The 20,246-nt window shown below is 51.2% G+C and overlaps 1 protein-coding gene across 2 annotated transcripts; it reads right to left on the reverse strand.

Annotated features, from left to right (window-relative positions):
- Positions 1 to 1,580: 1,580 nt before the first annotated feature.
- PFAS (phosphoribosylformylglycinamidine synthase) lies at positions 1,581 to 16,261 on the reverse strand. 2 transcript variants are annotated; one of them, XM_070394187.1, is made up of 29 exons: positions 16,236 to 16,261; positions 15,744 to 15,923; positions 14,382 to 14,562; positions 14,163 to 14,298; positions 13,598 to 13,703; positions 13,030 to 13,219; positions 12,822 to 12,927; positions 12,324 to 12,464; positions 12,082 to 12,206; positions 11,776 to 11,904; positions 10,885 to 11,016; positions 10,626 to 10,754; positions 7,644 to 7,717; positions 7,373 to 7,529; positions 7,026 to 7,087; positions 6,754 to 6,915; positions 6,415 to 6,531; positions 6,158 to 6,289; positions 5,695 to 5,925; positions 5,361 to 5,541; positions 5,194 to 5,277; positions 4,823 to 4,978; positions 4,501 to 4,620; positions 4,068 to 4,213; positions 3,762 to 3,969; positions 3,330 to 3,421; positions 3,140 to 3,254; positions 2,256 to 2,585; positions 1,581 to 2,157 (listed from the first exon to the last, which is right to left on the reverse strand). In XM_070394187.1, exons 2-29 carry the CDS (start codon positions 15,777 to 15,779, stop codon positions 1,847 to 1,849), a joined length of 4,089 nt encoding a protein of 1,362 aa, XP_070250288.1. In that variant the 5' UTR covers positions 15,780 to 15,923; positions 16,236 to 16,261; the 3' UTR covers positions 1,581 to 1,846. The 2 variants fall into 2 exon arrangements, with proteins under 2 accessions (XP_070250288.1, XP_070250289.1); XM_070394188.1 differs by lacking the exon at positions 15,744 to 15,923 and having other exon boundaries at positions 16,236 to 16,250.
- Positions 16,262 to 20,246: the final 3,985 nt, after the last annotated feature.

Here is a 20,246-nt window from a genome sequence, read left to right on the forward strand (position 1 = left end):
CCGTTAGACATAAATTCCCTGGGGCAATGACAGTGCTTGGCACTGCAACTGATCACCCGATATTAATAGAATGGTTAAGGCTCAGTTGTAGGAATGAAAGTGCTGACCACTTCTGTCAGGAAGGAAGCTGTTAAATTAGAAGCAAAATTAGGAATATTGAGTTCAGAGGCCAGAGACCCTATCGGAGAAACTTCTGCCAACAAAAGCTTACATGTACACAATGCTGCATTTTTAATGAGGAATCCAGAAAGCTTCTGCTGTTTTCCAGATAAGAATGCTGACATCCGGACTTGCATGCTTTTGTTTGGCTCCACCCTCTAAATCTCAGTGATGAGCAAAGGGCCGGAAAACATCCCTCCGAGCCCAGGTGAGTGACATGAAGCACCACGTGGTGAAGGGAAGTAGGTCAATGAAACCTTCCCCCTCACCCCACTCCGCTCCGTGAATTCTAATTTTCTACTGCAGATTCTTTTCTCTGAACCACATGTTGCTTCCTGGGCTCATGAAGGATAAAAAAAAAATTACAGCAGAAATACTGCAAACAAACCCAACAGGGCATTGGAAACTAAAGAGAAAATAAACAAATGGGACTACATCAAAATAAAAAGCTTCTGCACAGCAAAAGAAACCATCAACAAAACAACAAGAAAGCCCACTGCGTGGGAGAACATATTTGCCAATGTTATCACCGATAAGGGTTTAATCTCCAACATTTATAGGGAACTCATACAACTTAACAAAAGGAAGATAAACAATCCAATCAAAAAATGGGCAAAGGACCTAAATAGACACTTTTCAAAAGAGGACATTCAGAAAGCCAAGAGACATACGAAAACATGCTCTAAGTCACTAATCATCCGAGAGATGCAAATCAAAACAACAATGAGGTACCATCTCACACCTGTCAGAATGGCTATCATCAACAAATCAACAAACGACAAGTGCTGGAGAGGATGTGGAGAAAAAGGAACACTCGTGCACTGCTGGTGGGAATGCAGACTGGTGCAGCCACTATGGAAGACAGTATGGAGTTTCCTCAAAAAGTTAAAAATGGAACTCCCATTTGAGCCCGTGATCCCACTTCTAGGAATATATCCCAAGAAACCAGAAACACCAATCAGAAAGGATATATGCACCCCTATGTTCATAGCAGCACAATTTACCATAGCTAAGATCTGGTAACAGCCTAAGTGCCCATCAGCAGATGAATGGATTAGAAAACAGTGGTACATCTACACGATGGAATACTATGCTGCTGTAAAAAAGAAGGAATTCTTACCATTTGCAACAGCATGGATGGAACTGGAGAGCATTATGCTAAGTGAAATAAGCCAGTCAATGAAAGAAAAATACCACATGATCTCACTCATTTAGGGATAATAAAGACCATTATAAACTGATGAACAAAAATAGATACAGAGGCAGAGCAGCATCGAACAGACTGTCAAACTACAGCAGGAAAGCTGGGGAGGGTTGGTGGCGGGGGGGGGGGATGGGGGGGATGGGGTAAGAGATCAACCAAAGGACATGTATGCAATGCATATAAGCATAACCAATGGACACAAGACACTGGGGGGTAGGGGAGGCCGGGGGAAGGTCAAGGGGGAAAAAAAAAGGAAACATGTAATACTCTTTGTAATACTTTAAGCAATAAAACAAAATTTAAAAAAAAAACAAAAAAAAAACCACCAACATAAGGCAAAAGTGGGTGGGGTTTTTTTTGAATTTTGGTCCTTATCTGTCCAAGACACATTTGAAAATAACGAGGGTGCTTCTGAAGGTGACGAGGTAGAGAGCAGCTGCACCCCAGGGACAAACCATGAGGCCAGAGGAGTCTCCTGGCGGCTCAGCAGCCTCCTTCCCGGGTCCAGTTCCGGGCGTTGATGAAGAGCTGGAGCCAGGGGGAGGTGGTGAGAGTGTCGAACGGAGGGGGCTGCCACGCCCACTGCCAGGGCCTCACAGCCCGCTCAGGGTGAGGCATGAGGGCCAGGTGGCGGCCATCAGGAGAGCAGACACCAGCCACGCCCCCTGGGGACCCGTTGGGATTGAGGGGGTACTGTTCCGTGGGGTTCCCGTCATCGTCTGCCCAGTGCAGTGGAGCCAAGCCCTTGGCCTCGATCTGGGCTTGGAGTTCCGGAGAAGAAAACGCCATGTAACCTGGGAGGGAAGGAGAAGGGGAGCAAGAGCAAAGCTGCTTCATGCCCTCTCCCCACCCCTGCCCCCCGACACTTCCCCCTGCCTTCCCATCGCCTCACCTTCACCATGGGCGCTCCACACAGGCAGCACGGCCCCCTCCATCCCTCGGAGCATCAGGGCTGGCCCGGGCCCCACACGCACACTGGCCCAGCGAGACTCAAAACGCCCAGACAGGTTGTGGCGAAGCAGGAGGCCGGGCTGGGCTGCCCAGGAGTCGGCGTCGTGGCCCACCTCCTCTTCCTCCTCGTTGGGGCTGCCTCCCACCCAGCCCAGCAGAGCCAGCAGCTGACAGCCGTTACACACGCCCAGGCTGAAGGTGTCTGGCCGCTTGCGGAAGCGCCTCAGCTCAGCCCCGGCCTGTGGATGAAAGGTCACGGCAGCTGCCCACCCTAGGAGGGAGCAGGACAGGTGGGGTGAGACTTGGAATGAAGGGAGAAGGCTGCTTTCCCCACTAACATGCACTGTTACATGCCCTCAGGCCCGCCCCCTCTGCAGAGCTCAGGGCAAATGTAGGGGAAGAAATGGGTTCATCTGCTTCATTCATATTGCCAATTCCTGGGCCAGACATGGCCCATAAGAAGTCTTTTGCTGGACCAGCAGAGCATTTTCAAAAATTTTTTAGTTGCTTGACATTTAAAAATAAGATTTCATATGAAAATCTGGATTTCTGGCTTCTCTTAAAAAACAGAAGGATTGAGCCATGCTGAGCCAGCTCTCCCACAGCACCATCTGCTGGAGGTTAGACAGGGCGCACGCCCTCCAGCCCAGGGGGCACTGCCCCACAGGCCACCTGCCTCATTTAAGTGAGGCATCTGGCCCAGAATGAACACCCTCTCTCCTGGCCTGTGGAGGTGCGAGGCCAAGGCCCAGCCTAGGAAGAGTGGAGCTAAGGCACCTTCTCAGGAATGTGAGGGGAGGAAGTGGGCAGAGCCTGCGTGCTGACCTTTGGCAGAGCCCAGGACATCTGCGTAGCTGAAGCCGCCCACGAAGGCCACACCGCGGAACGTGTCCAGCTTGATTGCCCCCGAGCAGAGGTCTTGCATGGTCACGTCCCACACCTGGCAGGATGGGGGGGGAGTGTCAGAGGACACAGTCTGAGGCCCATCCCCAGCTCTGCCAGGCTCACTGCTCACCTCGAACCCAGCCAAGTGGAAGGCATCAGCCATCTCTCGGTCTCCGTTACTGCCCTCCTCTCGCAAGATGGCGACTCGGGGGGTGGGACCACCTGGGGGGGAGAAGTGTCTCTTCTAGAGGGCCACTTCCCCCCCAACACCTAGACACCTTTTTATCTCTAAATTTTTATTTATTAATTTGAGAGAGAGAAGGTAGAGATAGAGTGAGAGAGAGAGAGAGAGAGATTGATTTGTTTTTTCACTTATTTATACATTCATTGGTTGCTTCTTGTATGTGCTCTGACCAGGAATCAAACCCGAAGCAGTGGTGTGTCGGGATGAGGCTCTAACTGAGCTCCCTGGCCAAGGCCCCCAGACTCCTTTTGCAGAGCAGGCCTGGGCCTCCAGGACCAAGGTGCCCAGGAAGCCAAGCCTCTGCACACACTTCCTCACCAGGCTCTCGGGGCACGGACGCTTTGGGAAAGCTGGGGGGCAGGCAGTAGCGGGGCCCTGTCCGCTCCCTGAGCCCTTGTTCCTCCTCTGCCACACAGCTCGGCTCTGCCTGCAGCCGGTCCAGCTGGAAACTCGTCTCTTCCCAGAGGGCTCGCAGCTGCCCAACAGGCTCCTCCAGAGCCACAGCCCCGTTCACTGACACCCGGACCTAGAGGGGGGCGAATCTCTCAGAGGCCAAGGGCAAAATGCCCAACCTGAGGCTGGAGGAGGTGAGCCACACCGCCCTCCACACCCGCTCTTCCTCACCATGGCACGGGGCCCGACGCGACCCGTGTGGCCCAGCTCCAGGCAGTGGAGGCCAGCATCCTGGTAGCGCTTTAGCACCTGGGCCAGGTCTGTCTCCTGCACCTCCAGGACCAGGCCTGGCTCCTCAGCGAACAGCACAGGCAGCACTGGGAGAGCAGCGGGGGCGTCAGGGGGACTCGAGTACTGATATGACTCGGGTAGTCAGGGGGGCATGACTGAGGATTGAGGGAGTGGAGGCAGGGACTGGGGTGGGGTGAGGTCTATGAGACTGGGATACAGTCAGAACAGTGGGTGCCACCTGGCTCAGTGGCCAGAGAAGACAGCAAGGGACTCAGGGGAAAAGGAGTTGGGGACACTATATTCTTTAACAGGACATGGGTTTGCAGGGTGGGACAGGCAGCTCACGCCTGAGTCTGGACCCTGTGCTCCTCACCATCGACCTCAGAGGCAGGCACGTCCACCTCTATCCCACAATTCCCAGCAAAGGCCATCTCCAGCAGGCAGGTGATGAGACCCCCATCGCTGACATCGTGGCCTGAGCAGAGGAGGCGGTCTGGAGGAAGAGGAAAAAAGCTCAGCAACCTCCGAGGCCAAACCACGCCCCCGCTCATGGGTAGAGAGTATGTGTGAAGATGTGGGCACACACAGAGCCAGAGAGGAGAGCGACTGCTCCCTCTTGCCCACCCTCACATGCTCAGCTGGGGAATGCTGCCACTGCCGGCCATACCCACCCCCTGCACCAGGGCCTCGCTCACCTCTCAGCAGCCCCTGGGTGATGCTGAAGGCACGCACCAAGTTTCCAGGAAGGTCCAGGTCGGGAGGGTGCTCACCAAGCTGGGAGAAGCACTGGGCCAGGGCTGTGCCCCCCAGCCGGTGCTGCCCAGGACTCAGGGGCACGTACAGCAGACGGCCTGGAGGGACAGGGAAAGGTGAGGGGAGATGGATGGCTCACGAGCACCCAAGTTCCCACAGGTGCCGGGACACTCAGACCCAGTCCCAGAAAGCACCGCAGCCCGTGCGGACATGGGGCAGGACGTGGCGAGGGCTGGTTAGCATTCACGATGGAGACCCAAACAAAGGACCAGGCTCTGAATACACAATGCAGGGAGAGGGCAAGAACCCATACCTCTCCCTCCAGGACACTTGAGGTCTGGGGTGACAGTGGCTGTAATGTCTGGACAGACAGCATAGGCTGAGATGACCAGTGACCCTATGGAGCAAGGAGTAAGAGAGTAAGGTGCCAGCCCGGACCCGCAAGGTCCCATCCCTCTCCCAGTGGCCCCCAGACCTCACCAGGAGCCAACACAGTCTCAGAGCCAACCCGGGCAGCCATGCTGAGGGAGTCCTTGCCGCCGTCCACTGCCACCCCCAGGGCCGCCATCACTGCCACCATAGCCTCACAGGCATCGGCCAGAGCCGCCCCCTCCCCTGGGAGCTTGGCTGCCCACATCCAGTTCGCACTGCACTTCACATCCTGGGAAGTGGCAGAGACTTGGCATTAGAGGGGAAGGGAGATGGGGAGCCTGGGCTGGGAGGCCACAGCATGAAGGGCAGCGGGGTAATTGAATGGTGGATGTGGATGTGTCCCAAAGGCCAGGGCTCCAGGCAGAAGCTGTGGGGGACTCACCCGGAGGTCAGTGACTAGAGCAAACACCAGGTTGGTGAGGGCCTCGGCCACAGCCAGCCGGGCAGCAGCCTTGGGGTCCAGCAGGCTCTTGACCGGCTGCTCTCCCAGGGCTGTGGCAGCCCCTACGAGCTCCTGGTGACTCAGTGCCACAACTGCCACGTCTGCTAGAGGAGTCTGCAGGGGCCCGACACACTGCTGCTGGGCCACCAGGCCACCCACGGAGCGGTCCACCTGTGGAACCAGGTGGGGTTGGCAAGAGCACAAGGGCCAGGGACACAGGGGTGGTGGGAGGCCTGGCTTGCCTTGACCATGCAGACCAGAGGCCATGAGGGTGGCTGCCCTGCCCCTTCTCCCTTGGGTCTGGTGAACCCCACGGCAGTCCCCAAGGATGGGAGGCCAGGGGTGGGTGAGCTGGGGGAAGAGGGCAGAGGGCTGAAGGCCAGGGCAGGAGTGCAGGGAGGACCTTGTTGGTGAGGTAGCGCTTGCTGGCCACAGCAGGCAGCCTCAGGACCCGCTCCAGGGCCTGGTGCACGCTCAGCCCCGGAGGCAGGACCAGAGGCTGCAGCAAAGGGACAGTCCTCTGGAGGAAGAACTCCTGCAACACAGATGGCAATCGGGGTGTAAGCACCTGGGGGAGGGCTGGCACCCAGGTGACAAAGCACAGGCAGGGCGACAGGGCCAGGAGAGGAGAAACTCGGCCTCCTCCCCCACCCCACGTACCTTCCGAGGCATCTTGCCCAGCACCCAGTCCAGCTCCAGGTCCACAGGGGTTGTGTTAGGGCCATCTCCCTGGCCCTTTCTTCCCATAGGACACTGCCGATCATCCACCAGCACTATCTGTAGGCCACAGGCACGGTGCCCAGAGGGAATGAGACGACGACCACCGCAGGGGGCGCTTCAGGAAGCAGGGCAGAAAGCTCTTCCCCCCTGGCTGGTTTCCGCTGGTGAGTTCCTAGCCCTTTCTGCCTCCCACATCCTGCTCCCCATAACACGTTTGCCACCTGCTGTACCTAAGCAGCTCAAGCCCACCCACAGTGTCTGCTTCGGGCGCCAACTCACTCTCCTATCTCCAGTGATGGTGCCCACGAAGCAAGCTGGGCAGCGTTCCCGGGCGCCGACCCGACGCAGGAAGTCCCGGTCTGAGGGCCTCAGCAGAAGCGCATTAGACTCCTGGTACTCAGCCCCCCAGATTTCCAGGGCGTTCAGGGTTGGGTCCCCGAGCTGCACACCATGGAGGAGGAAAGAGAAGGGTCAGTGGGTACTCCCAAGATTCATGTGGGTAGGCTGGGCTGGAGAGACTTTGATGGCCAGACTTCCGGGAAGAGACTCGCCTGGAAGCAGCTGGTGTAAATAATGGCTCCAGCCGGGTCGCTCAGCTCCTTTAGGACATTGCCTGGTGAGAGGGTTGCAGGAAGAGGTGGTGAGCTGGGTCTGGTCAGCACCAGGCACACAAAGGGCAGTCCCTGGCCTCCAAGTTCTGTGTGTCCCTGTGTGAATCACTGCTACACCTGCACCACCCACTGTCGCATGGCAACAGGCTTCCGTGCCCCAACTTTCAGCCTGTCCACACAGTATATTGGGGGTGGAGACCAGAGCTGCATGGTTTGTTGCAGATTCCTGACGCCTCTTCCTAAACCAAACCTGGCAGGAGACCAGGTAGGCCAGCCCCTTCTCTCACCATTGCCACCAGCACCCTGGTCATGGAGGCTGCAGATGGGGTTTCCCCTGGGGGCCTCCACACAAGCCCGAATCACACGGTTCATCTTCTGTTCCATCTCCGGGTCTCCCCGCTGCACAGCCCCGAAGTCCAGGTCACTGGCGTTGTCTCCCTGCACCTGTGGGAACGTATGGCATAGCTCAGCTCAGGGGGCTTAGGAGCTCCCACTCCCCATCCGCACACGGGGCCTGGCGATATCATGGAGTCTGCATCTGCAGCTATTCCTACTCACCTGTACAGACGAAGCAGCTCCGCCCCCCACTCCAATCCTGTAGACAGGACCCCCAACCTTTACAACATCCATGCCTGCAAGGAGGGAGAGAAGACTTAGAACACTGAGGAAGTGATTAAAAGAAGTATGAGTATGAAGAAGTGTGAGGACAAAGGATAGCTGATATTAGGATAGAGCAATCAAAATTACAAACATAGCCCTAACCGGTTTGGCTCAGTGGATAGAGTGTCGGCCTGCGGATCCAAGGGTCCCAGGTTCGATTCCAGTTAAGGGCATGTACCTTGGTTGCGGGCACATCCCCAGTGGGGAGTGTGCAGGAGGCAGCTGATCAGTGTTTCTCTCTCATCGATGTTTCTAACTCTCTATCCCTCTCCCTTCCTCTCTGTGAAGAATCAATAAAATATATATTTTTTTAAAAATTACAAACACACATATTCTTTGAATGGATAAATACACTTAGAGGAATTTATCCTCCAGATTTATTTGCACAGGTACAGAATCACCTATGTCCAAAATTAAACATTGCAGCATTATTTGTATTACCAAATTTAGGAAATAATTTGAATGGTAACAATAGAGAACTGATTAAATAAAATTATGGTATATCCACACAATGAAACACTAAGCCACCAAACAAAAGAATTACATATGAATATAATGAAGTAATATGACTGCATCGGTATGAAATGATCTCCAAAATATATTGCTAGGTTAAAAAAAATCAATGTATAGAAGTATGGCCCTAACTGGTTTGGCTCAGTGGATAGAGCATCGGCCTGTGGACTGAAAGGTCCCAGGTTCAATTCCGGTCAAGGGCATGTACCTTGGCTGCGCGCACATACTCAGTAGGAGGTGTGCAGGAGGCAGCTGATCGATGTTTCTCTCATCGATGTTTCTAACTCTCTATCCCTCTCCCTTCCTCTCTGTAAAAAAAACCAATAAAATATATTAAAAAAAAAAAAAGAGTATGCACACCCATTAACAACAGCATCAAAAAGAATAAATTACTTAGAAATAAATTTAACAATAGAAATGTAAAACTTACTCTGAAAATTATAAGATAGATTTAAATAAATGGAAAGGGATCTCATGTTCATAGAGTGAAAAAATTGATATTGTTTTGATAGCAATACTCCCCCAAAAGATCTGTAGAATCAACACAATCAGTCACCTTTTTCACAGAAATTGATCAGCTGATCCTAAAATGCCTATGGAAATATGAGGGACTTCAAACAGCCAAACAATACTTCCGCTTTTAAAATTCAATACAAAGCTACAGTAATCAAGATTGTGGTACTAACATAAGGATAAATAGATATAGATATACAGAATATACCTGGTATAGGTCAATGTACTAGAACTGTTGAGTCCACAAACAAACCCATACATTTATGGCCAACTGACTTTTAAAAAATATATATATTTTTTATTTCAGAGAGGAAGGAAGAGCGGGAGAGAGACAGAAACATCAATGATGAGAGAGAATCATTGATCAACTGCTTCTTGCACGCCCCACACTGGGGATCAAGCCCACAAACTGGGCATGTGCCCTGACTGGGAATCAAACCATGACCTCCTGGTTTAACCACTGAGACAGAGCGGCTGGGCACTCTGGCCATTTTTTTTTAAAAGTTGAATATAGTTACCATGTGACCCAGCAATTCACTCCTAGTTATATACCTAGAAGAAAGAACATAAGTACACAGAAAAACTTGTACACAAATGTTTATAGCAGCATTGTTCATAATAGCCAAAAAGTAGAAATAACCCACTTGTCTCTCACCTGATGAATGAATAAATTGTGAAATGTCTATACAATGAACTATGATTCAGCCATAAAAAGAAATGAAATACTGAGACATACTGTAACATGGATGAACCTTGAAGATATCATGCTAAGTGAAAGCCAGACACAAAAGGTCAAGCATTAGATGATTCCATTTATAGAAAATGTTCAGAAGAGGCAAATCCATAGAGACAGAAAGTAGATTAGTGGTTGCCACAGGCCATGGGTGATGTGGCGTGACTGCTAACGGGTGCAGGGTTTCTTTCTGGGGTGATGAAAATGCTCTGGAGTTAGTGGTGATCGATGTACAACTTTGTGAATATACTAAAAACGAGTACATTTTAAAAGGGTAAGCTTTTTGGTACAAAAATTACATCTCAATAAAATAGGTAATAAAAGAAAAAGAAGTGCATGCACATACACTATTTATTCTTTTTAAAAGGGGCAAATAGCCCTAGTCGGTTTGGCTCAGTGGATGGAGCATCAGCCTGCAGACTGAAGGGTCCCAGGTTCAATTCCAGCCAAGGGCACATGCCTGGGTTGTGGGCTTGATCCCCAGTGGAGGGCGTGCAGGAGGCAGCCAATCAATTATTCTCTCTCATCATAGATATTTCTATCTCTCTCTCCCTCTCCCTTCCTCTCTGAAATCAATAAAAGAAGTATATTTAAAATAAATAAATAAATAAAGGGGCAAATATACATACGGTTCTGTTTACATATGCAGAAAGCACCTCTGGTAGGGTACAAAAGTTACTAATTAATACTGGTTATTCTGAACCATGTGACTAGGTCACCTAGTCATAAATGGGACCTAGCCTTTATCTTGATTCTATTATAGCACCTGGCACAGACCTAGCATGGAATGGGTGTTCAATAAATGTTTGCTCAACTAAACTGAGCTAGCAGATAAAAGCCCGTGGCATGTAACAGGCACTGACTAAACACTGGCTGCCTTGACCTAGCAGCGTGGGCCCCTGCCATGAAGAAGTAAATTGGGCAGGAGACAGGGGCAACACAGACTGAGGCGGCCCGTTGCCTAAAGCCCTGACCTGCCTTGACCACCTGTACTGTGAAGAGGAGGCATGGGCTGGGAAATGAAAAACTGACCACGGAAGTGTCCTCTCAATTCCCCTCCGCATCTGCCACGTGCTGGAGAGAAAGCTAGCTGGATCTGGAAAACGTCGGTGGGCTCTTACCTGACTCTGGGGGCTCCTTGCTCACGTGCTCAGCTTCCATGGAACCAATGCCCCCACTAAACATGATGGGCTTGATCCACTCACGCCGCTGGCTGTCTGGGAGCTGGAGGCCCAAGGAGCGGGCAAAGCCTGGAGTGTGGACGTCACAGGGAGAGGAGACAGGATCACCACCCAGTCTCCTCAGCGCCCACTCAGTCGCACACCCCGTCCCACCTCCAGTACTAGGTATCTATTATCCCCCGCGCCCCCCGAGCCTCACCGGCCAGCACTGGTTCCCCAAACTTGTTGCCATAGTCAGACGCCCCATTACTGGCCTCAATGGCAACCTCGAGGGGCCGGGCAAAGTTCCCAGGATACTGGAAGCTCGGATCCTCCCAGGGCAGACTGTAACCTGGGAGGAAAGAGAAAGTTGGGTGGACTGTAAAAACGGAAAATGGAGGAGCCAGGCCTCTGGGAAGAATCTAAGCCACCAAGGACTACCTGCACCTGTAGAACGTTCCATTTTAGGAAGCCCTATTTTAGGAAGGTGCAGAGTTTTCCTAAAGATTGGTCTTATTTCTCACCTCCCACACCAGCCTTCCCTGACTCTTGGGACCAGAGTTAAGCCTTTCTAAGTAACTGGATTTGGGAGCAGGTGATGGTCATAAATCTGACCCAGTACCACACTTTCTTGATGAATGGATACTAGTTTATAAATCAGTGATGGCGAACCTATGACATGCGTGTCAGAGGTGACACACAAACTTATTTTTTTGGTTGATTTTTCTTTGTTAAATGGCATTTAAATATATAAAATAAATATCAAAAATATAAGTCTTTGTTTTACTATGGTTGCAAATATCAAAAAATTTCTCTATGTGACACAGAACCAGAGTTAAGTTAGGGTTTTTCAAAATGCTGACACGCCGAGCTCAAAAGGTTCGCCATCGCTGTTATAAATTGTGGTTCTACAAAGCCAGAATGGTGACCTGAATCATCCTCCCCGCACCACCCCCGGCATATAGTCCTCACAACCATGGTTGACGAAAAGCCAATTACTCTAGAGTCCTCCATCCCATGATGACCCAGAATGTAAGAGATATAAGTGTTCGGCGCCTGCCAGGACAAGGAATCTGGAAGCAGAGATGTCTAGAAAGGAAAGAGATGGGACCTGGGATGTGCAGATTTCCAAAGCAATAGCCAGCAGTGCCAGCCACCACGTGGGCCCCACGTCCCGTGCACTGGACATCTCGGATCCGGCCCCCTGTGCCCGTGGTTGCACCGCTGAAGGGGGCTACTCCTGTGAAGAGAGGGGCAGAGGTCTGAGTACTGAAGAGACAAGCCCAAGCTCTGACCACCCCATTGAAAATAAAAACAACCATCCTGCTCTATTGTTTTTCCCAGGCCCAGCCCAGGGGCCTGGGAGCTGAGCACTCCCCAGCATCCTCTGCTCTACCCCTCCCAGGACCCAGCTCACCTGTGGGGAAGTTGTGGGTCTCTGCTGTGAAGACAACGTGTCTCAGCCCCTGCTGCTGCCGGAAGCAGCTTGGCTGTGTGGGGTCCTCGGGCCGCAGGAATCGGACTTCCTTCCCCTGGATTGCACTGTGGACACATCCGCTCTGGACTTTGCTTCCTTCTTGGGATCTGTCCTTACCCGACCAGGGTCTAGGGCCTCCCCTCCCCTAGGCCTGAAGTTACCCCAGCCTTGGGCGTACCCACCTGCTGTTATCACAGAACTTGAGGACGTTGTTGGGATTCGAGAATGCCTGGGTGCTCATGATGGACTCGAAGAGAGACTGTGCCAGCTCCTGCCCATCCACGTGGAGTCGGCCCTTGAAGAACCAGTGTCGGCTGTGCTCGCTGTAGGGGATGACATGGGGAGGGGAAGGCAGGGTGGAAACCTGAGGTCATTTCTCAGGCCTTGCCATGCTTCTCACCAGCAGTAACAGCAGAGTTACAGCCAACTCATACTTAGATAATATCAAAATATATCCCCATAATCTTCAAACATTGTCATTGTGGACTGTCCAGATCCAAAGTGAAGAGAAAAACCAAGATTTGAATGTAGACTACTGGGTGGGTGGGGAGCCCAGACTTCAAACAGACTCAGGGAGGCCCCATAAAGCAAGAGAGAGCCATGAAAGCAAGTCCCTGTGGTCTTCCCTTCCGACCTCCACAGGCTCAGACATCAGGACATACCTCCCCGTTCCTCCCTACCTATTGGACTGAGCCAAGTCAAAGGCCTCCACCGTGCTAGGGTTCCGCTGCAGCTCCTGGAAGCGCTTGGTGTAGAAATCCAGGTCCCAGGAGTCTAGGGCCAGACCTAGCAGACAGGCCCGATCAGAGTTGACTATTGGTCTCAAGCTGCCACTTCCCAGGTCTCAGCATCCCTACCAGCCTAGCCTGGGCCTTCTTCCCTGCTTACCTAGCTCCTGGTTGGCTTTCTCCAAGGCAGGCCGGCCCTCAGCCAGTATGTTGATTGGGCCATCGAGGGGTGTTGGGGTGCACCCGATGGAGAAGCTCTGGATGGGACGGGGGAAGTGCTGCTCCGTCATCCGGTCATACAGGGTTGCCAGAGCAATGGCCTCCATCTCAGCTGAAGGGGGGTGGGCAAACTAGGGGTGGAGACACACAGAGTACAATGGGTAAAGAGCTGAAGAAGAGATAAAATAGTCCACCTCCCATCTTCCAAGCCAGGCAGGGCCAGCCCACTGCTAGCCTATATGGCACCTCTGTTCAGATTAGAAAAGTAGTTCCTTTCCCAGCATGATGTAAGGATGCAGGTTAGTGAGGGGAGCAGAGGCTGGAATTTCTGTCCCATTCACTCTTCAACCAGGTGCCCTCAAGCAGTGAATAACCTGCAAACAGGGCAGGCCTAAAGCCAGGAGCTCCTCCCCCTGTCTCTGCCACTATTTCCCTAGGGTTTAGAACCCAACCTCTTATCCCTGACCCATCTCCGCCTGATACCCCATCCTGATGGCCTACCACCTCACCGAGAGCAGGTAGCGCCGGGTAATCTCCACGCGGTCCCCAGCCCCCAGCCCAGAGGCCCGGCACACTGACACGATGTTGGTGGACGTCGGAGTGGAGAAGTTCAGCCTGAGGAGTGGACCACACGGTGAGGGCCTGAGAGCCCCAGCTGAGAAGACAGACCCTACCCACTGCTGTCCAGCAAATCTCCCATCTCTACTACCCCCACCAATGGCCTCCAGCCTCAGACCCGGGCACTCATAAAACTGTTTTCAAAGGTCACTCAAAGCAAACCCTAATAGTCCTTTTTGCATCAAAATGCTTTGATTTCAATTTCTCAGAACTCAATCTGTTTTATTTCCAGAACATGCCTGAGAGCTAGCTCAGTCTTCGGAGACATCTTCCCACACGGGGACGGCATAAGCATGGCTTTCTAAGCAGGGAGTAGGATGGAGCAAAGGAAAAACAAATCTCCTGAGGATCACAAGAGGAGGAAGCAAAGGAATGGAAGTGGGAGGGGTGGGCAGTATGTTTAAAAGAAATCGTGTGCCTGATCATGGAAGGAGTTGCCCCAGGGGAGACACCTGCCTGGGCCCAACCTCCAGCAGCAGGTCACTAGAGCCAGGAAGGAGCCAGGACTCCTGGGCGACATCATCTAGTAACAAGGGGCAGCCAAACAGCCACATCAGCTTCTTCATCTCCTCAGCACTTGGGAGGGACTCAGCTGCAGGGAGACAGGGTAAGGATCCTTGAGTCACTGCCTGGGCACTGGGGTACCTCCCTCAAGAGTCCGATACTTGGTCCAACCTGTCCAGTTCACATTGTAGCACAGCTCGGTCTTCACGCTCTGCAGCTCTGGCAGTTTCCCTTGCAGTTTCCTTCGAGTGTGGCCGGCCACTGCATCTTCGTGGCCAGAGGGACGGACATAGAAGTGAAGGACGGAGGACATCTCTTCAGATGTCCCTTGCTGGAGAGATGAGTTAGGTTCCTAAAAAAATAACATTCACTGTAGCCTATCTGCTGAACCTATTTCCAGTTTTAAGGACAGCTGAGGCTTTGGAGGCATTAAGGATTGATGGGGAAAGTGATAGGGGCATTCAGAGAAACCAGGTAACCTGAAAATGTAACCTTGGGGGTTTTAACTAATTCTGCAAAATGCGGGCTTTAGCGGTCTGGGACCTGGGTGTAGATACATCCGTGACACTTGGTCCCTGTGCACCTGCCCTTTGCTGGGTCCCAGGTAAGTTCTTAGGAACTCTCCTTCTCACCCATAATGTATCAACACTGGCTTCTCTTCTATTCCTCTAACTCACCAAGTTCAGTTCTGGCAGGCATTTTTCTCACCCGGATATGTATTTGCATGGCCAGCTCCTTACCATTTAGACTTCAGGAGAAATTCACTTTCTTGGAATGGATGTCTTTGACAAACCGGGCTGAAGTAGTCACTATCAGATGGCCCTATTTTAATTTCCTATATTGCACTTATGGCTGACTTTTTTTTTAGCTCTACCTTCCCCATGAGAACAAAATCTCCATGTGGGCATGGACTGTAGCTGATTTTTCTTCATTGGTAAACACACTGGATTACCAAGGCTTAGAACAATACTTGGGTCTTAAAAAGAAAATAAATAAATAAATAAATAATCAATCATCCTGGCCGGTTTCTCAGTGGTTAGAGCATTAGCCCATGGACCCAAGGCTCTTGGGTTCGATTCCCAATCAAGGGCACATACCTCAGTTCAATACCTGGCCCTGATCAGGGCGCATACGGAGGCAACCAATGTGTCTCTCACATGATGTTTCTCTTTCCCCCTCCCCCACCTCCTCCCTCCCTTCCACTCTCTTTAAAAAAAAAAATCCATGGGATTCGGTGAGGATTTTTTTAAAAAAAGGGAAAAATCGAAAACGTGTAGCCTTGGCCCGTGTGGATAACTGGTTAGAGCGTGGGGCTGCACGGAGGGACTCGGGTTCCATTCCCAGTCAAGGACAAGTAGCTGGTTTGCAAGTATGATTCCGCCCTGGGGGCGCGTGGGAAGGCAATCGATCGAGATTTCTCTTTCCCCCTCCCTGCCTCCCTTCCGCTCTCTCTAAAAATCAATGTGAGGATGAATTTTTTAAAATTTTCAAATAAAACTTGTTGACGGACTGAACTCGATTTCCGTCACTCACCAGTATCTCCCGCCACTCCCCTCTTTCGGGCCTCATTTCGGTAAAGGGCGCTTCTGCCGAGTCAGTGCTGACGGCCCCTCCACCCCGTGCTGACCACCCTTGGTGAAGTGGGGCCCTCGCCGTTGTCCTCCGCACCCTAATTCCTTCACAGGGACTGTATCACACCACTTGACTTCCGTCCTGGTGAAACAGAAGCCAGGACAGAGCTGTCTACATCGGGGATGCACCCCCAACAGCTGGCACAGCGCCTGACACAGTAGGGGGTCGGCAGGTGTGTTTCTGCTGCAGGGCGAGGCGAGGGCGTGAGTCTACGTGGAGCCCCTGCAGCTCGGCGTCCAATGGACGCCCGTCCTGAAGCCGGCTGGCGGGCCCAGTGGGCGCCGCTCGGCTCGGCTCGGCTCGGTTCGGCTCGGGGGGTAACCAGGCCCGGGGAGGGTCGTGACGGGTGCGGCAAGCAGGGATATCCCTACGGCGCGCGCGAGCCATACGCACGTGGAAGCTGTTCTCCCGGCCACAGGGCTCCTCAAGTGCTGGCGCGCTCGGGCGTCATCGGCGTGCGCGGGAGGGGCGGGGCCTCTGGGCGCCCCGCCCTCCGGCCACGCCCCCGGCGGAGCCGCCGCCCTCGGCCCCTGGGGAAAGGCCTCTCCCGCAGGTGGTTTACCCCACACATCTGTGTTGAGCTGCCGTGGACATCCACTCGGCCCCACACCCCGCCACTCTGGTTCCCGTGCAAACTGTGCCGGAGGCAGATCCTCTGAGAGCAGGAAACGGAATGAGAAGCATCATCCATGCCAGGACTCTCTCCCTACCTTACTCCTTGGTTTTCTGTCTCTTAATGTAGTGCACTAGGCTTAAAGCAAACTTAAAGTAGCAGTGGGAAAAATTTTAGACTTAGCAAAGGTTGAGGTGACCTGTTCCAAGTTACCAAGGATATGGCAAAGGATGGGTGGCCATGCATGGCCCTGGAAGTTCCTGGTCAGCACACCTGTGCGTGAGAACCCTGAATAGAGTATTGTAAAAGGATGTCTGTGGCTTGTAGAGCATTGTAACAGTTATGATGGATATTTGTGGTGGTTATGATGAATATTTGTGGTTTGTGCAAATAAAAGCTGGCTTGACCCCAAGGCTGCTACTGCTGTTTGGGCTCGCTCTCTGCGTGGAGAAGTCCAAGGCAATCACTGGCTAGTTTCAATAAATCCTCGCTTGCTGTTTTAGACCTAATTGGAGTCGGTGGTCTTACTCTCGAGAACGTTGGTCCACAACATTATTTCCTTCCTGAACGACTGAAATTATTTGATTCCTAGCAGAATGGGGGGTATATGTTTTCAATTTTAGATTTTTATTTATTTATGCATTTTTAGACGAAGGCTACTTTGTTGAATGACTGAGCCATGTAATTGCCAAGGCCAGTATATACAGGTAAGAGGTGGAGCTTTATTTCTTGGTCTCCTCCTCCTTGGACAGAGTGTTGGTGATTTCTTCCTTCTTGCCTGGATCTGCTCTTCACGGCGCTTGCAAGCTTCCTTGGTCTTAGACCTGTGGGCCTCAGCCTAGTCAGCCAGAAGCTTCTTGCGAGTCTTGTCTGCCTTCAGCTTGTGCATATGACCCATAAGAATCCGCTTGTTTTTGTTTTTTTAAATATATTTTATTGATTTTTTACGGAGAGGAAGGGAGAGGGATAGAGAGTTAGAAACATCAATGAGAGAGAAACATCGATCAGCCATCTCCTGCACAAACCTCCCTCCCCCTGGAATGTGCCCACAACCAAGGCACATGCCCTTGACTGGAATCGAACCTGGGACCCCTCAGTCCGCAGGCCGACGCTCTATCCACTGAGCCAAACCAGTCAGGGCCCCAATGGTCTTTTTAATGAGTCAAGCAACACAGAAATGTTCAGAGGAAAAAGTGAAAGTCTTTATCCTCACCTCTCCATCCCATTTCAGTCCTCTCTCCAGGACAGGGCCAAGACTAGAGTAAGGCAAGTGAGGCACCTTGGGTGCAAAATTTAATAACTTGTAGGTGCCTCCCCCTAATTCCAGCTCTGCTGCTGGTGTGAGTTATTACCTGTTTGGTGTGTAAGATTCCAGGCTGTTGAAATAGTACTCTCTGGCTCCCTCTGACAGAGGCCACATGTTGATCCTTGGCATCTGCTCACTCCTGGGTTTCTTTCACTCCAGGTACTCCCTGACTCCATCTCTTACCTGCCTTCCAGCTCCTTCGGAGGCCCTAGTTTGCTCAGCCCTCTGTCTGTCTGGTTCTGACTCCTCCACATTTTACCACTCCCAGTGCACCATGCCATTTCAGCTTTCGCTTGCTTCCGTATAGTGACTTCCAGATTCATCCATTTGGCCCTGATCCTTCCTCTGACTTTGGTCCCGTATCTCCAGCTGTCCTTTGGACAAGCATAGCCTGTTAAAAAATCACCAGGTCTGAGACAGTTCCCAATCCTCCCACTTCCCTCCCTCTGTGACAAACTAACTAGTCTTCTCCATGCTTCCCTAACACCTTCCCACCACCACTTTCCTTTAAGACACTTATTAAATCAAGCCTTATTTATTCGGCAGCCTCCTGTTCTCTTGTGCCCCTCCCATTTGGTCCTGCATGCTGCCACCAGATTAAGCTCCTAACCTGACATTTAAATCACACCAATGGAGGTGTCTAGTACCACTCTCCCTGATCACTATGGCCTACCGTAAACTGAACTCCATCTTCTATAAACTACCAAAAGTAAATCCCAGGACATAGGGCACATCTTCATGGATTTAACAAGAAGGGGAGTCTTCCAAAGTTGAGAAATGCTAAAAGCAAAAGGAGTAATTTAGTTTGGGAGTTTAAGTAGGCTTTGACTAATATTCTAACAAGAGGGTCAGTGCAGCAAGAGTGGAGTTAGAAGAGCTTTCAGCTTCTCCTGGGGGGGTGGGGGAGGTTGTTGTTGTTCTGGAGGAAAGGCAAAGAACACAAACCTGACATAATGATGGAACATAATTGCAAACAAAGATTCACTTTATAAAGAACTTGACATCAGAGTGCATAACTAGTTCATGCAGTAGCAGTAGAAATGAAAAAGAGTGAAGATGGGAAATACATAAAATGAGTCACTTTAACCAAGCTGCTAAAATTATTAACATTATGACGTTTGAGGCATGAGGAAAGATTCTATTCTTGTTCTAACTAGCCTGTGAACCCTTTGAACTTTTCAGTCCTGTGTCAATGCCTGGATATATCTGGACACACACCAGACCTCCAGGTAACCCTCTGACTACCCCACTGAAGGACTCACATATCCAGACCAGCTAACATCCGTTCTCTAGGCCTCTGGACATGACCAGACCTCCTGGCACCCATCTTCCAGACCACCTGACATCTGACTGATAACCATCCTGACAACCCTAGGGTTTAAAATGCAAAACTGATCATTCCCAGGAATGTTCTTTTTACTGTAAAAACTCTTAACCTTTTTTTTCTTCTTTGGAACACTTCTAAGTTTTTGCCTAATTGTGTTTACAGTTTGCAAACACTGAGGTCCTTGAATAAATCTTTGTCATTTATTTATAGACAAAGCCTCCTGACTTTTTGAGTACGTTTGACAGAGGTCTTCCATCAGAAGTTGAATTAAGGGATACCATAATCTGTAGAGTTACAGTCTTTATTTTCCTGTTACATGACTAGAGGATTTGTATTGTCTACAGTGTTTATACTTACTATCTCATAATCAATGTTTATTCTATCCTGTTCCAAAAATGTTTTGAAGCAACTATAAGTGCACAATGGCCTTAAATGCCCCTCTCTCACTTTACCTCTTTTTTTAAAATTGATTTCAGAGAGGAAAGAAGAGGGGGAGAGAGGTAGAAACATCAATGATGAGGGAGAATCATCTATCAGCTGTCTCCTGCACACTCCCTACTGGGGACCGAGCCCGAAATCCAGGGATGTGCCCTGACCGGAAATCCAACCAGAACTCCTGGTGCATAGGTCCACCCTCAACCACTGAGCCACCCCAGCTGGGCTATTTTAAACAAATTTTAGCAATAGGCCATGTGCTGGAAAAAACACTGGTAATTTCACCAACATAAATATTACAAGTCTACAACTATAGTCTACATATTTAAATCCAAAACTCGCTGCTTCTAACAATGTTCAGGAATGATTAGCATGTGAACATAGCACATCAGGCACAGTGACTGGTTCTGCTGTCACCTGAGATGACTTTCTGCAGCAGTTTTTATTTATTTTATTGATTTTAGAGAGGAAGGGAGAGGGCTAGAGAGGTAGAAACATTGATGAGAGAGGAGCATTGATCAGCTGCCTCCTGCACATCCCCACTGGGGATGAAGCCCGCAACCCAGGCTTGTGCCCTGACTGGGAATTGAACCAGTGAACTCTTGGTTCAGGGGTCCACGCTCAACCACCGATCCGCCCCAGCTGGGCTCTGCAGCAGTTGTAACCGCTGTGGCCTGACGGTCCTTGTTCCCAAGTGCGTTAAGCCACGCCCAACCATGTGTA

This window comes from Myotis yumanensis, unplaced genomic scaffold (genome assembly GCF_028538775.1).
Source record: "Myotis yumanensis isolate MYYU_CA2020_CCGP unplaced genomic scaffold, mMyoYum1.0.hap1 SCAF_16, whole genome shotgun sequence".
In the NCBI taxonomy this organism is placed as follows: Eukaryota; Metazoa; Chordata; class Mammalia; order Chiroptera; family Vespertilionidae; genus Myotis; species Myotis yumanensis.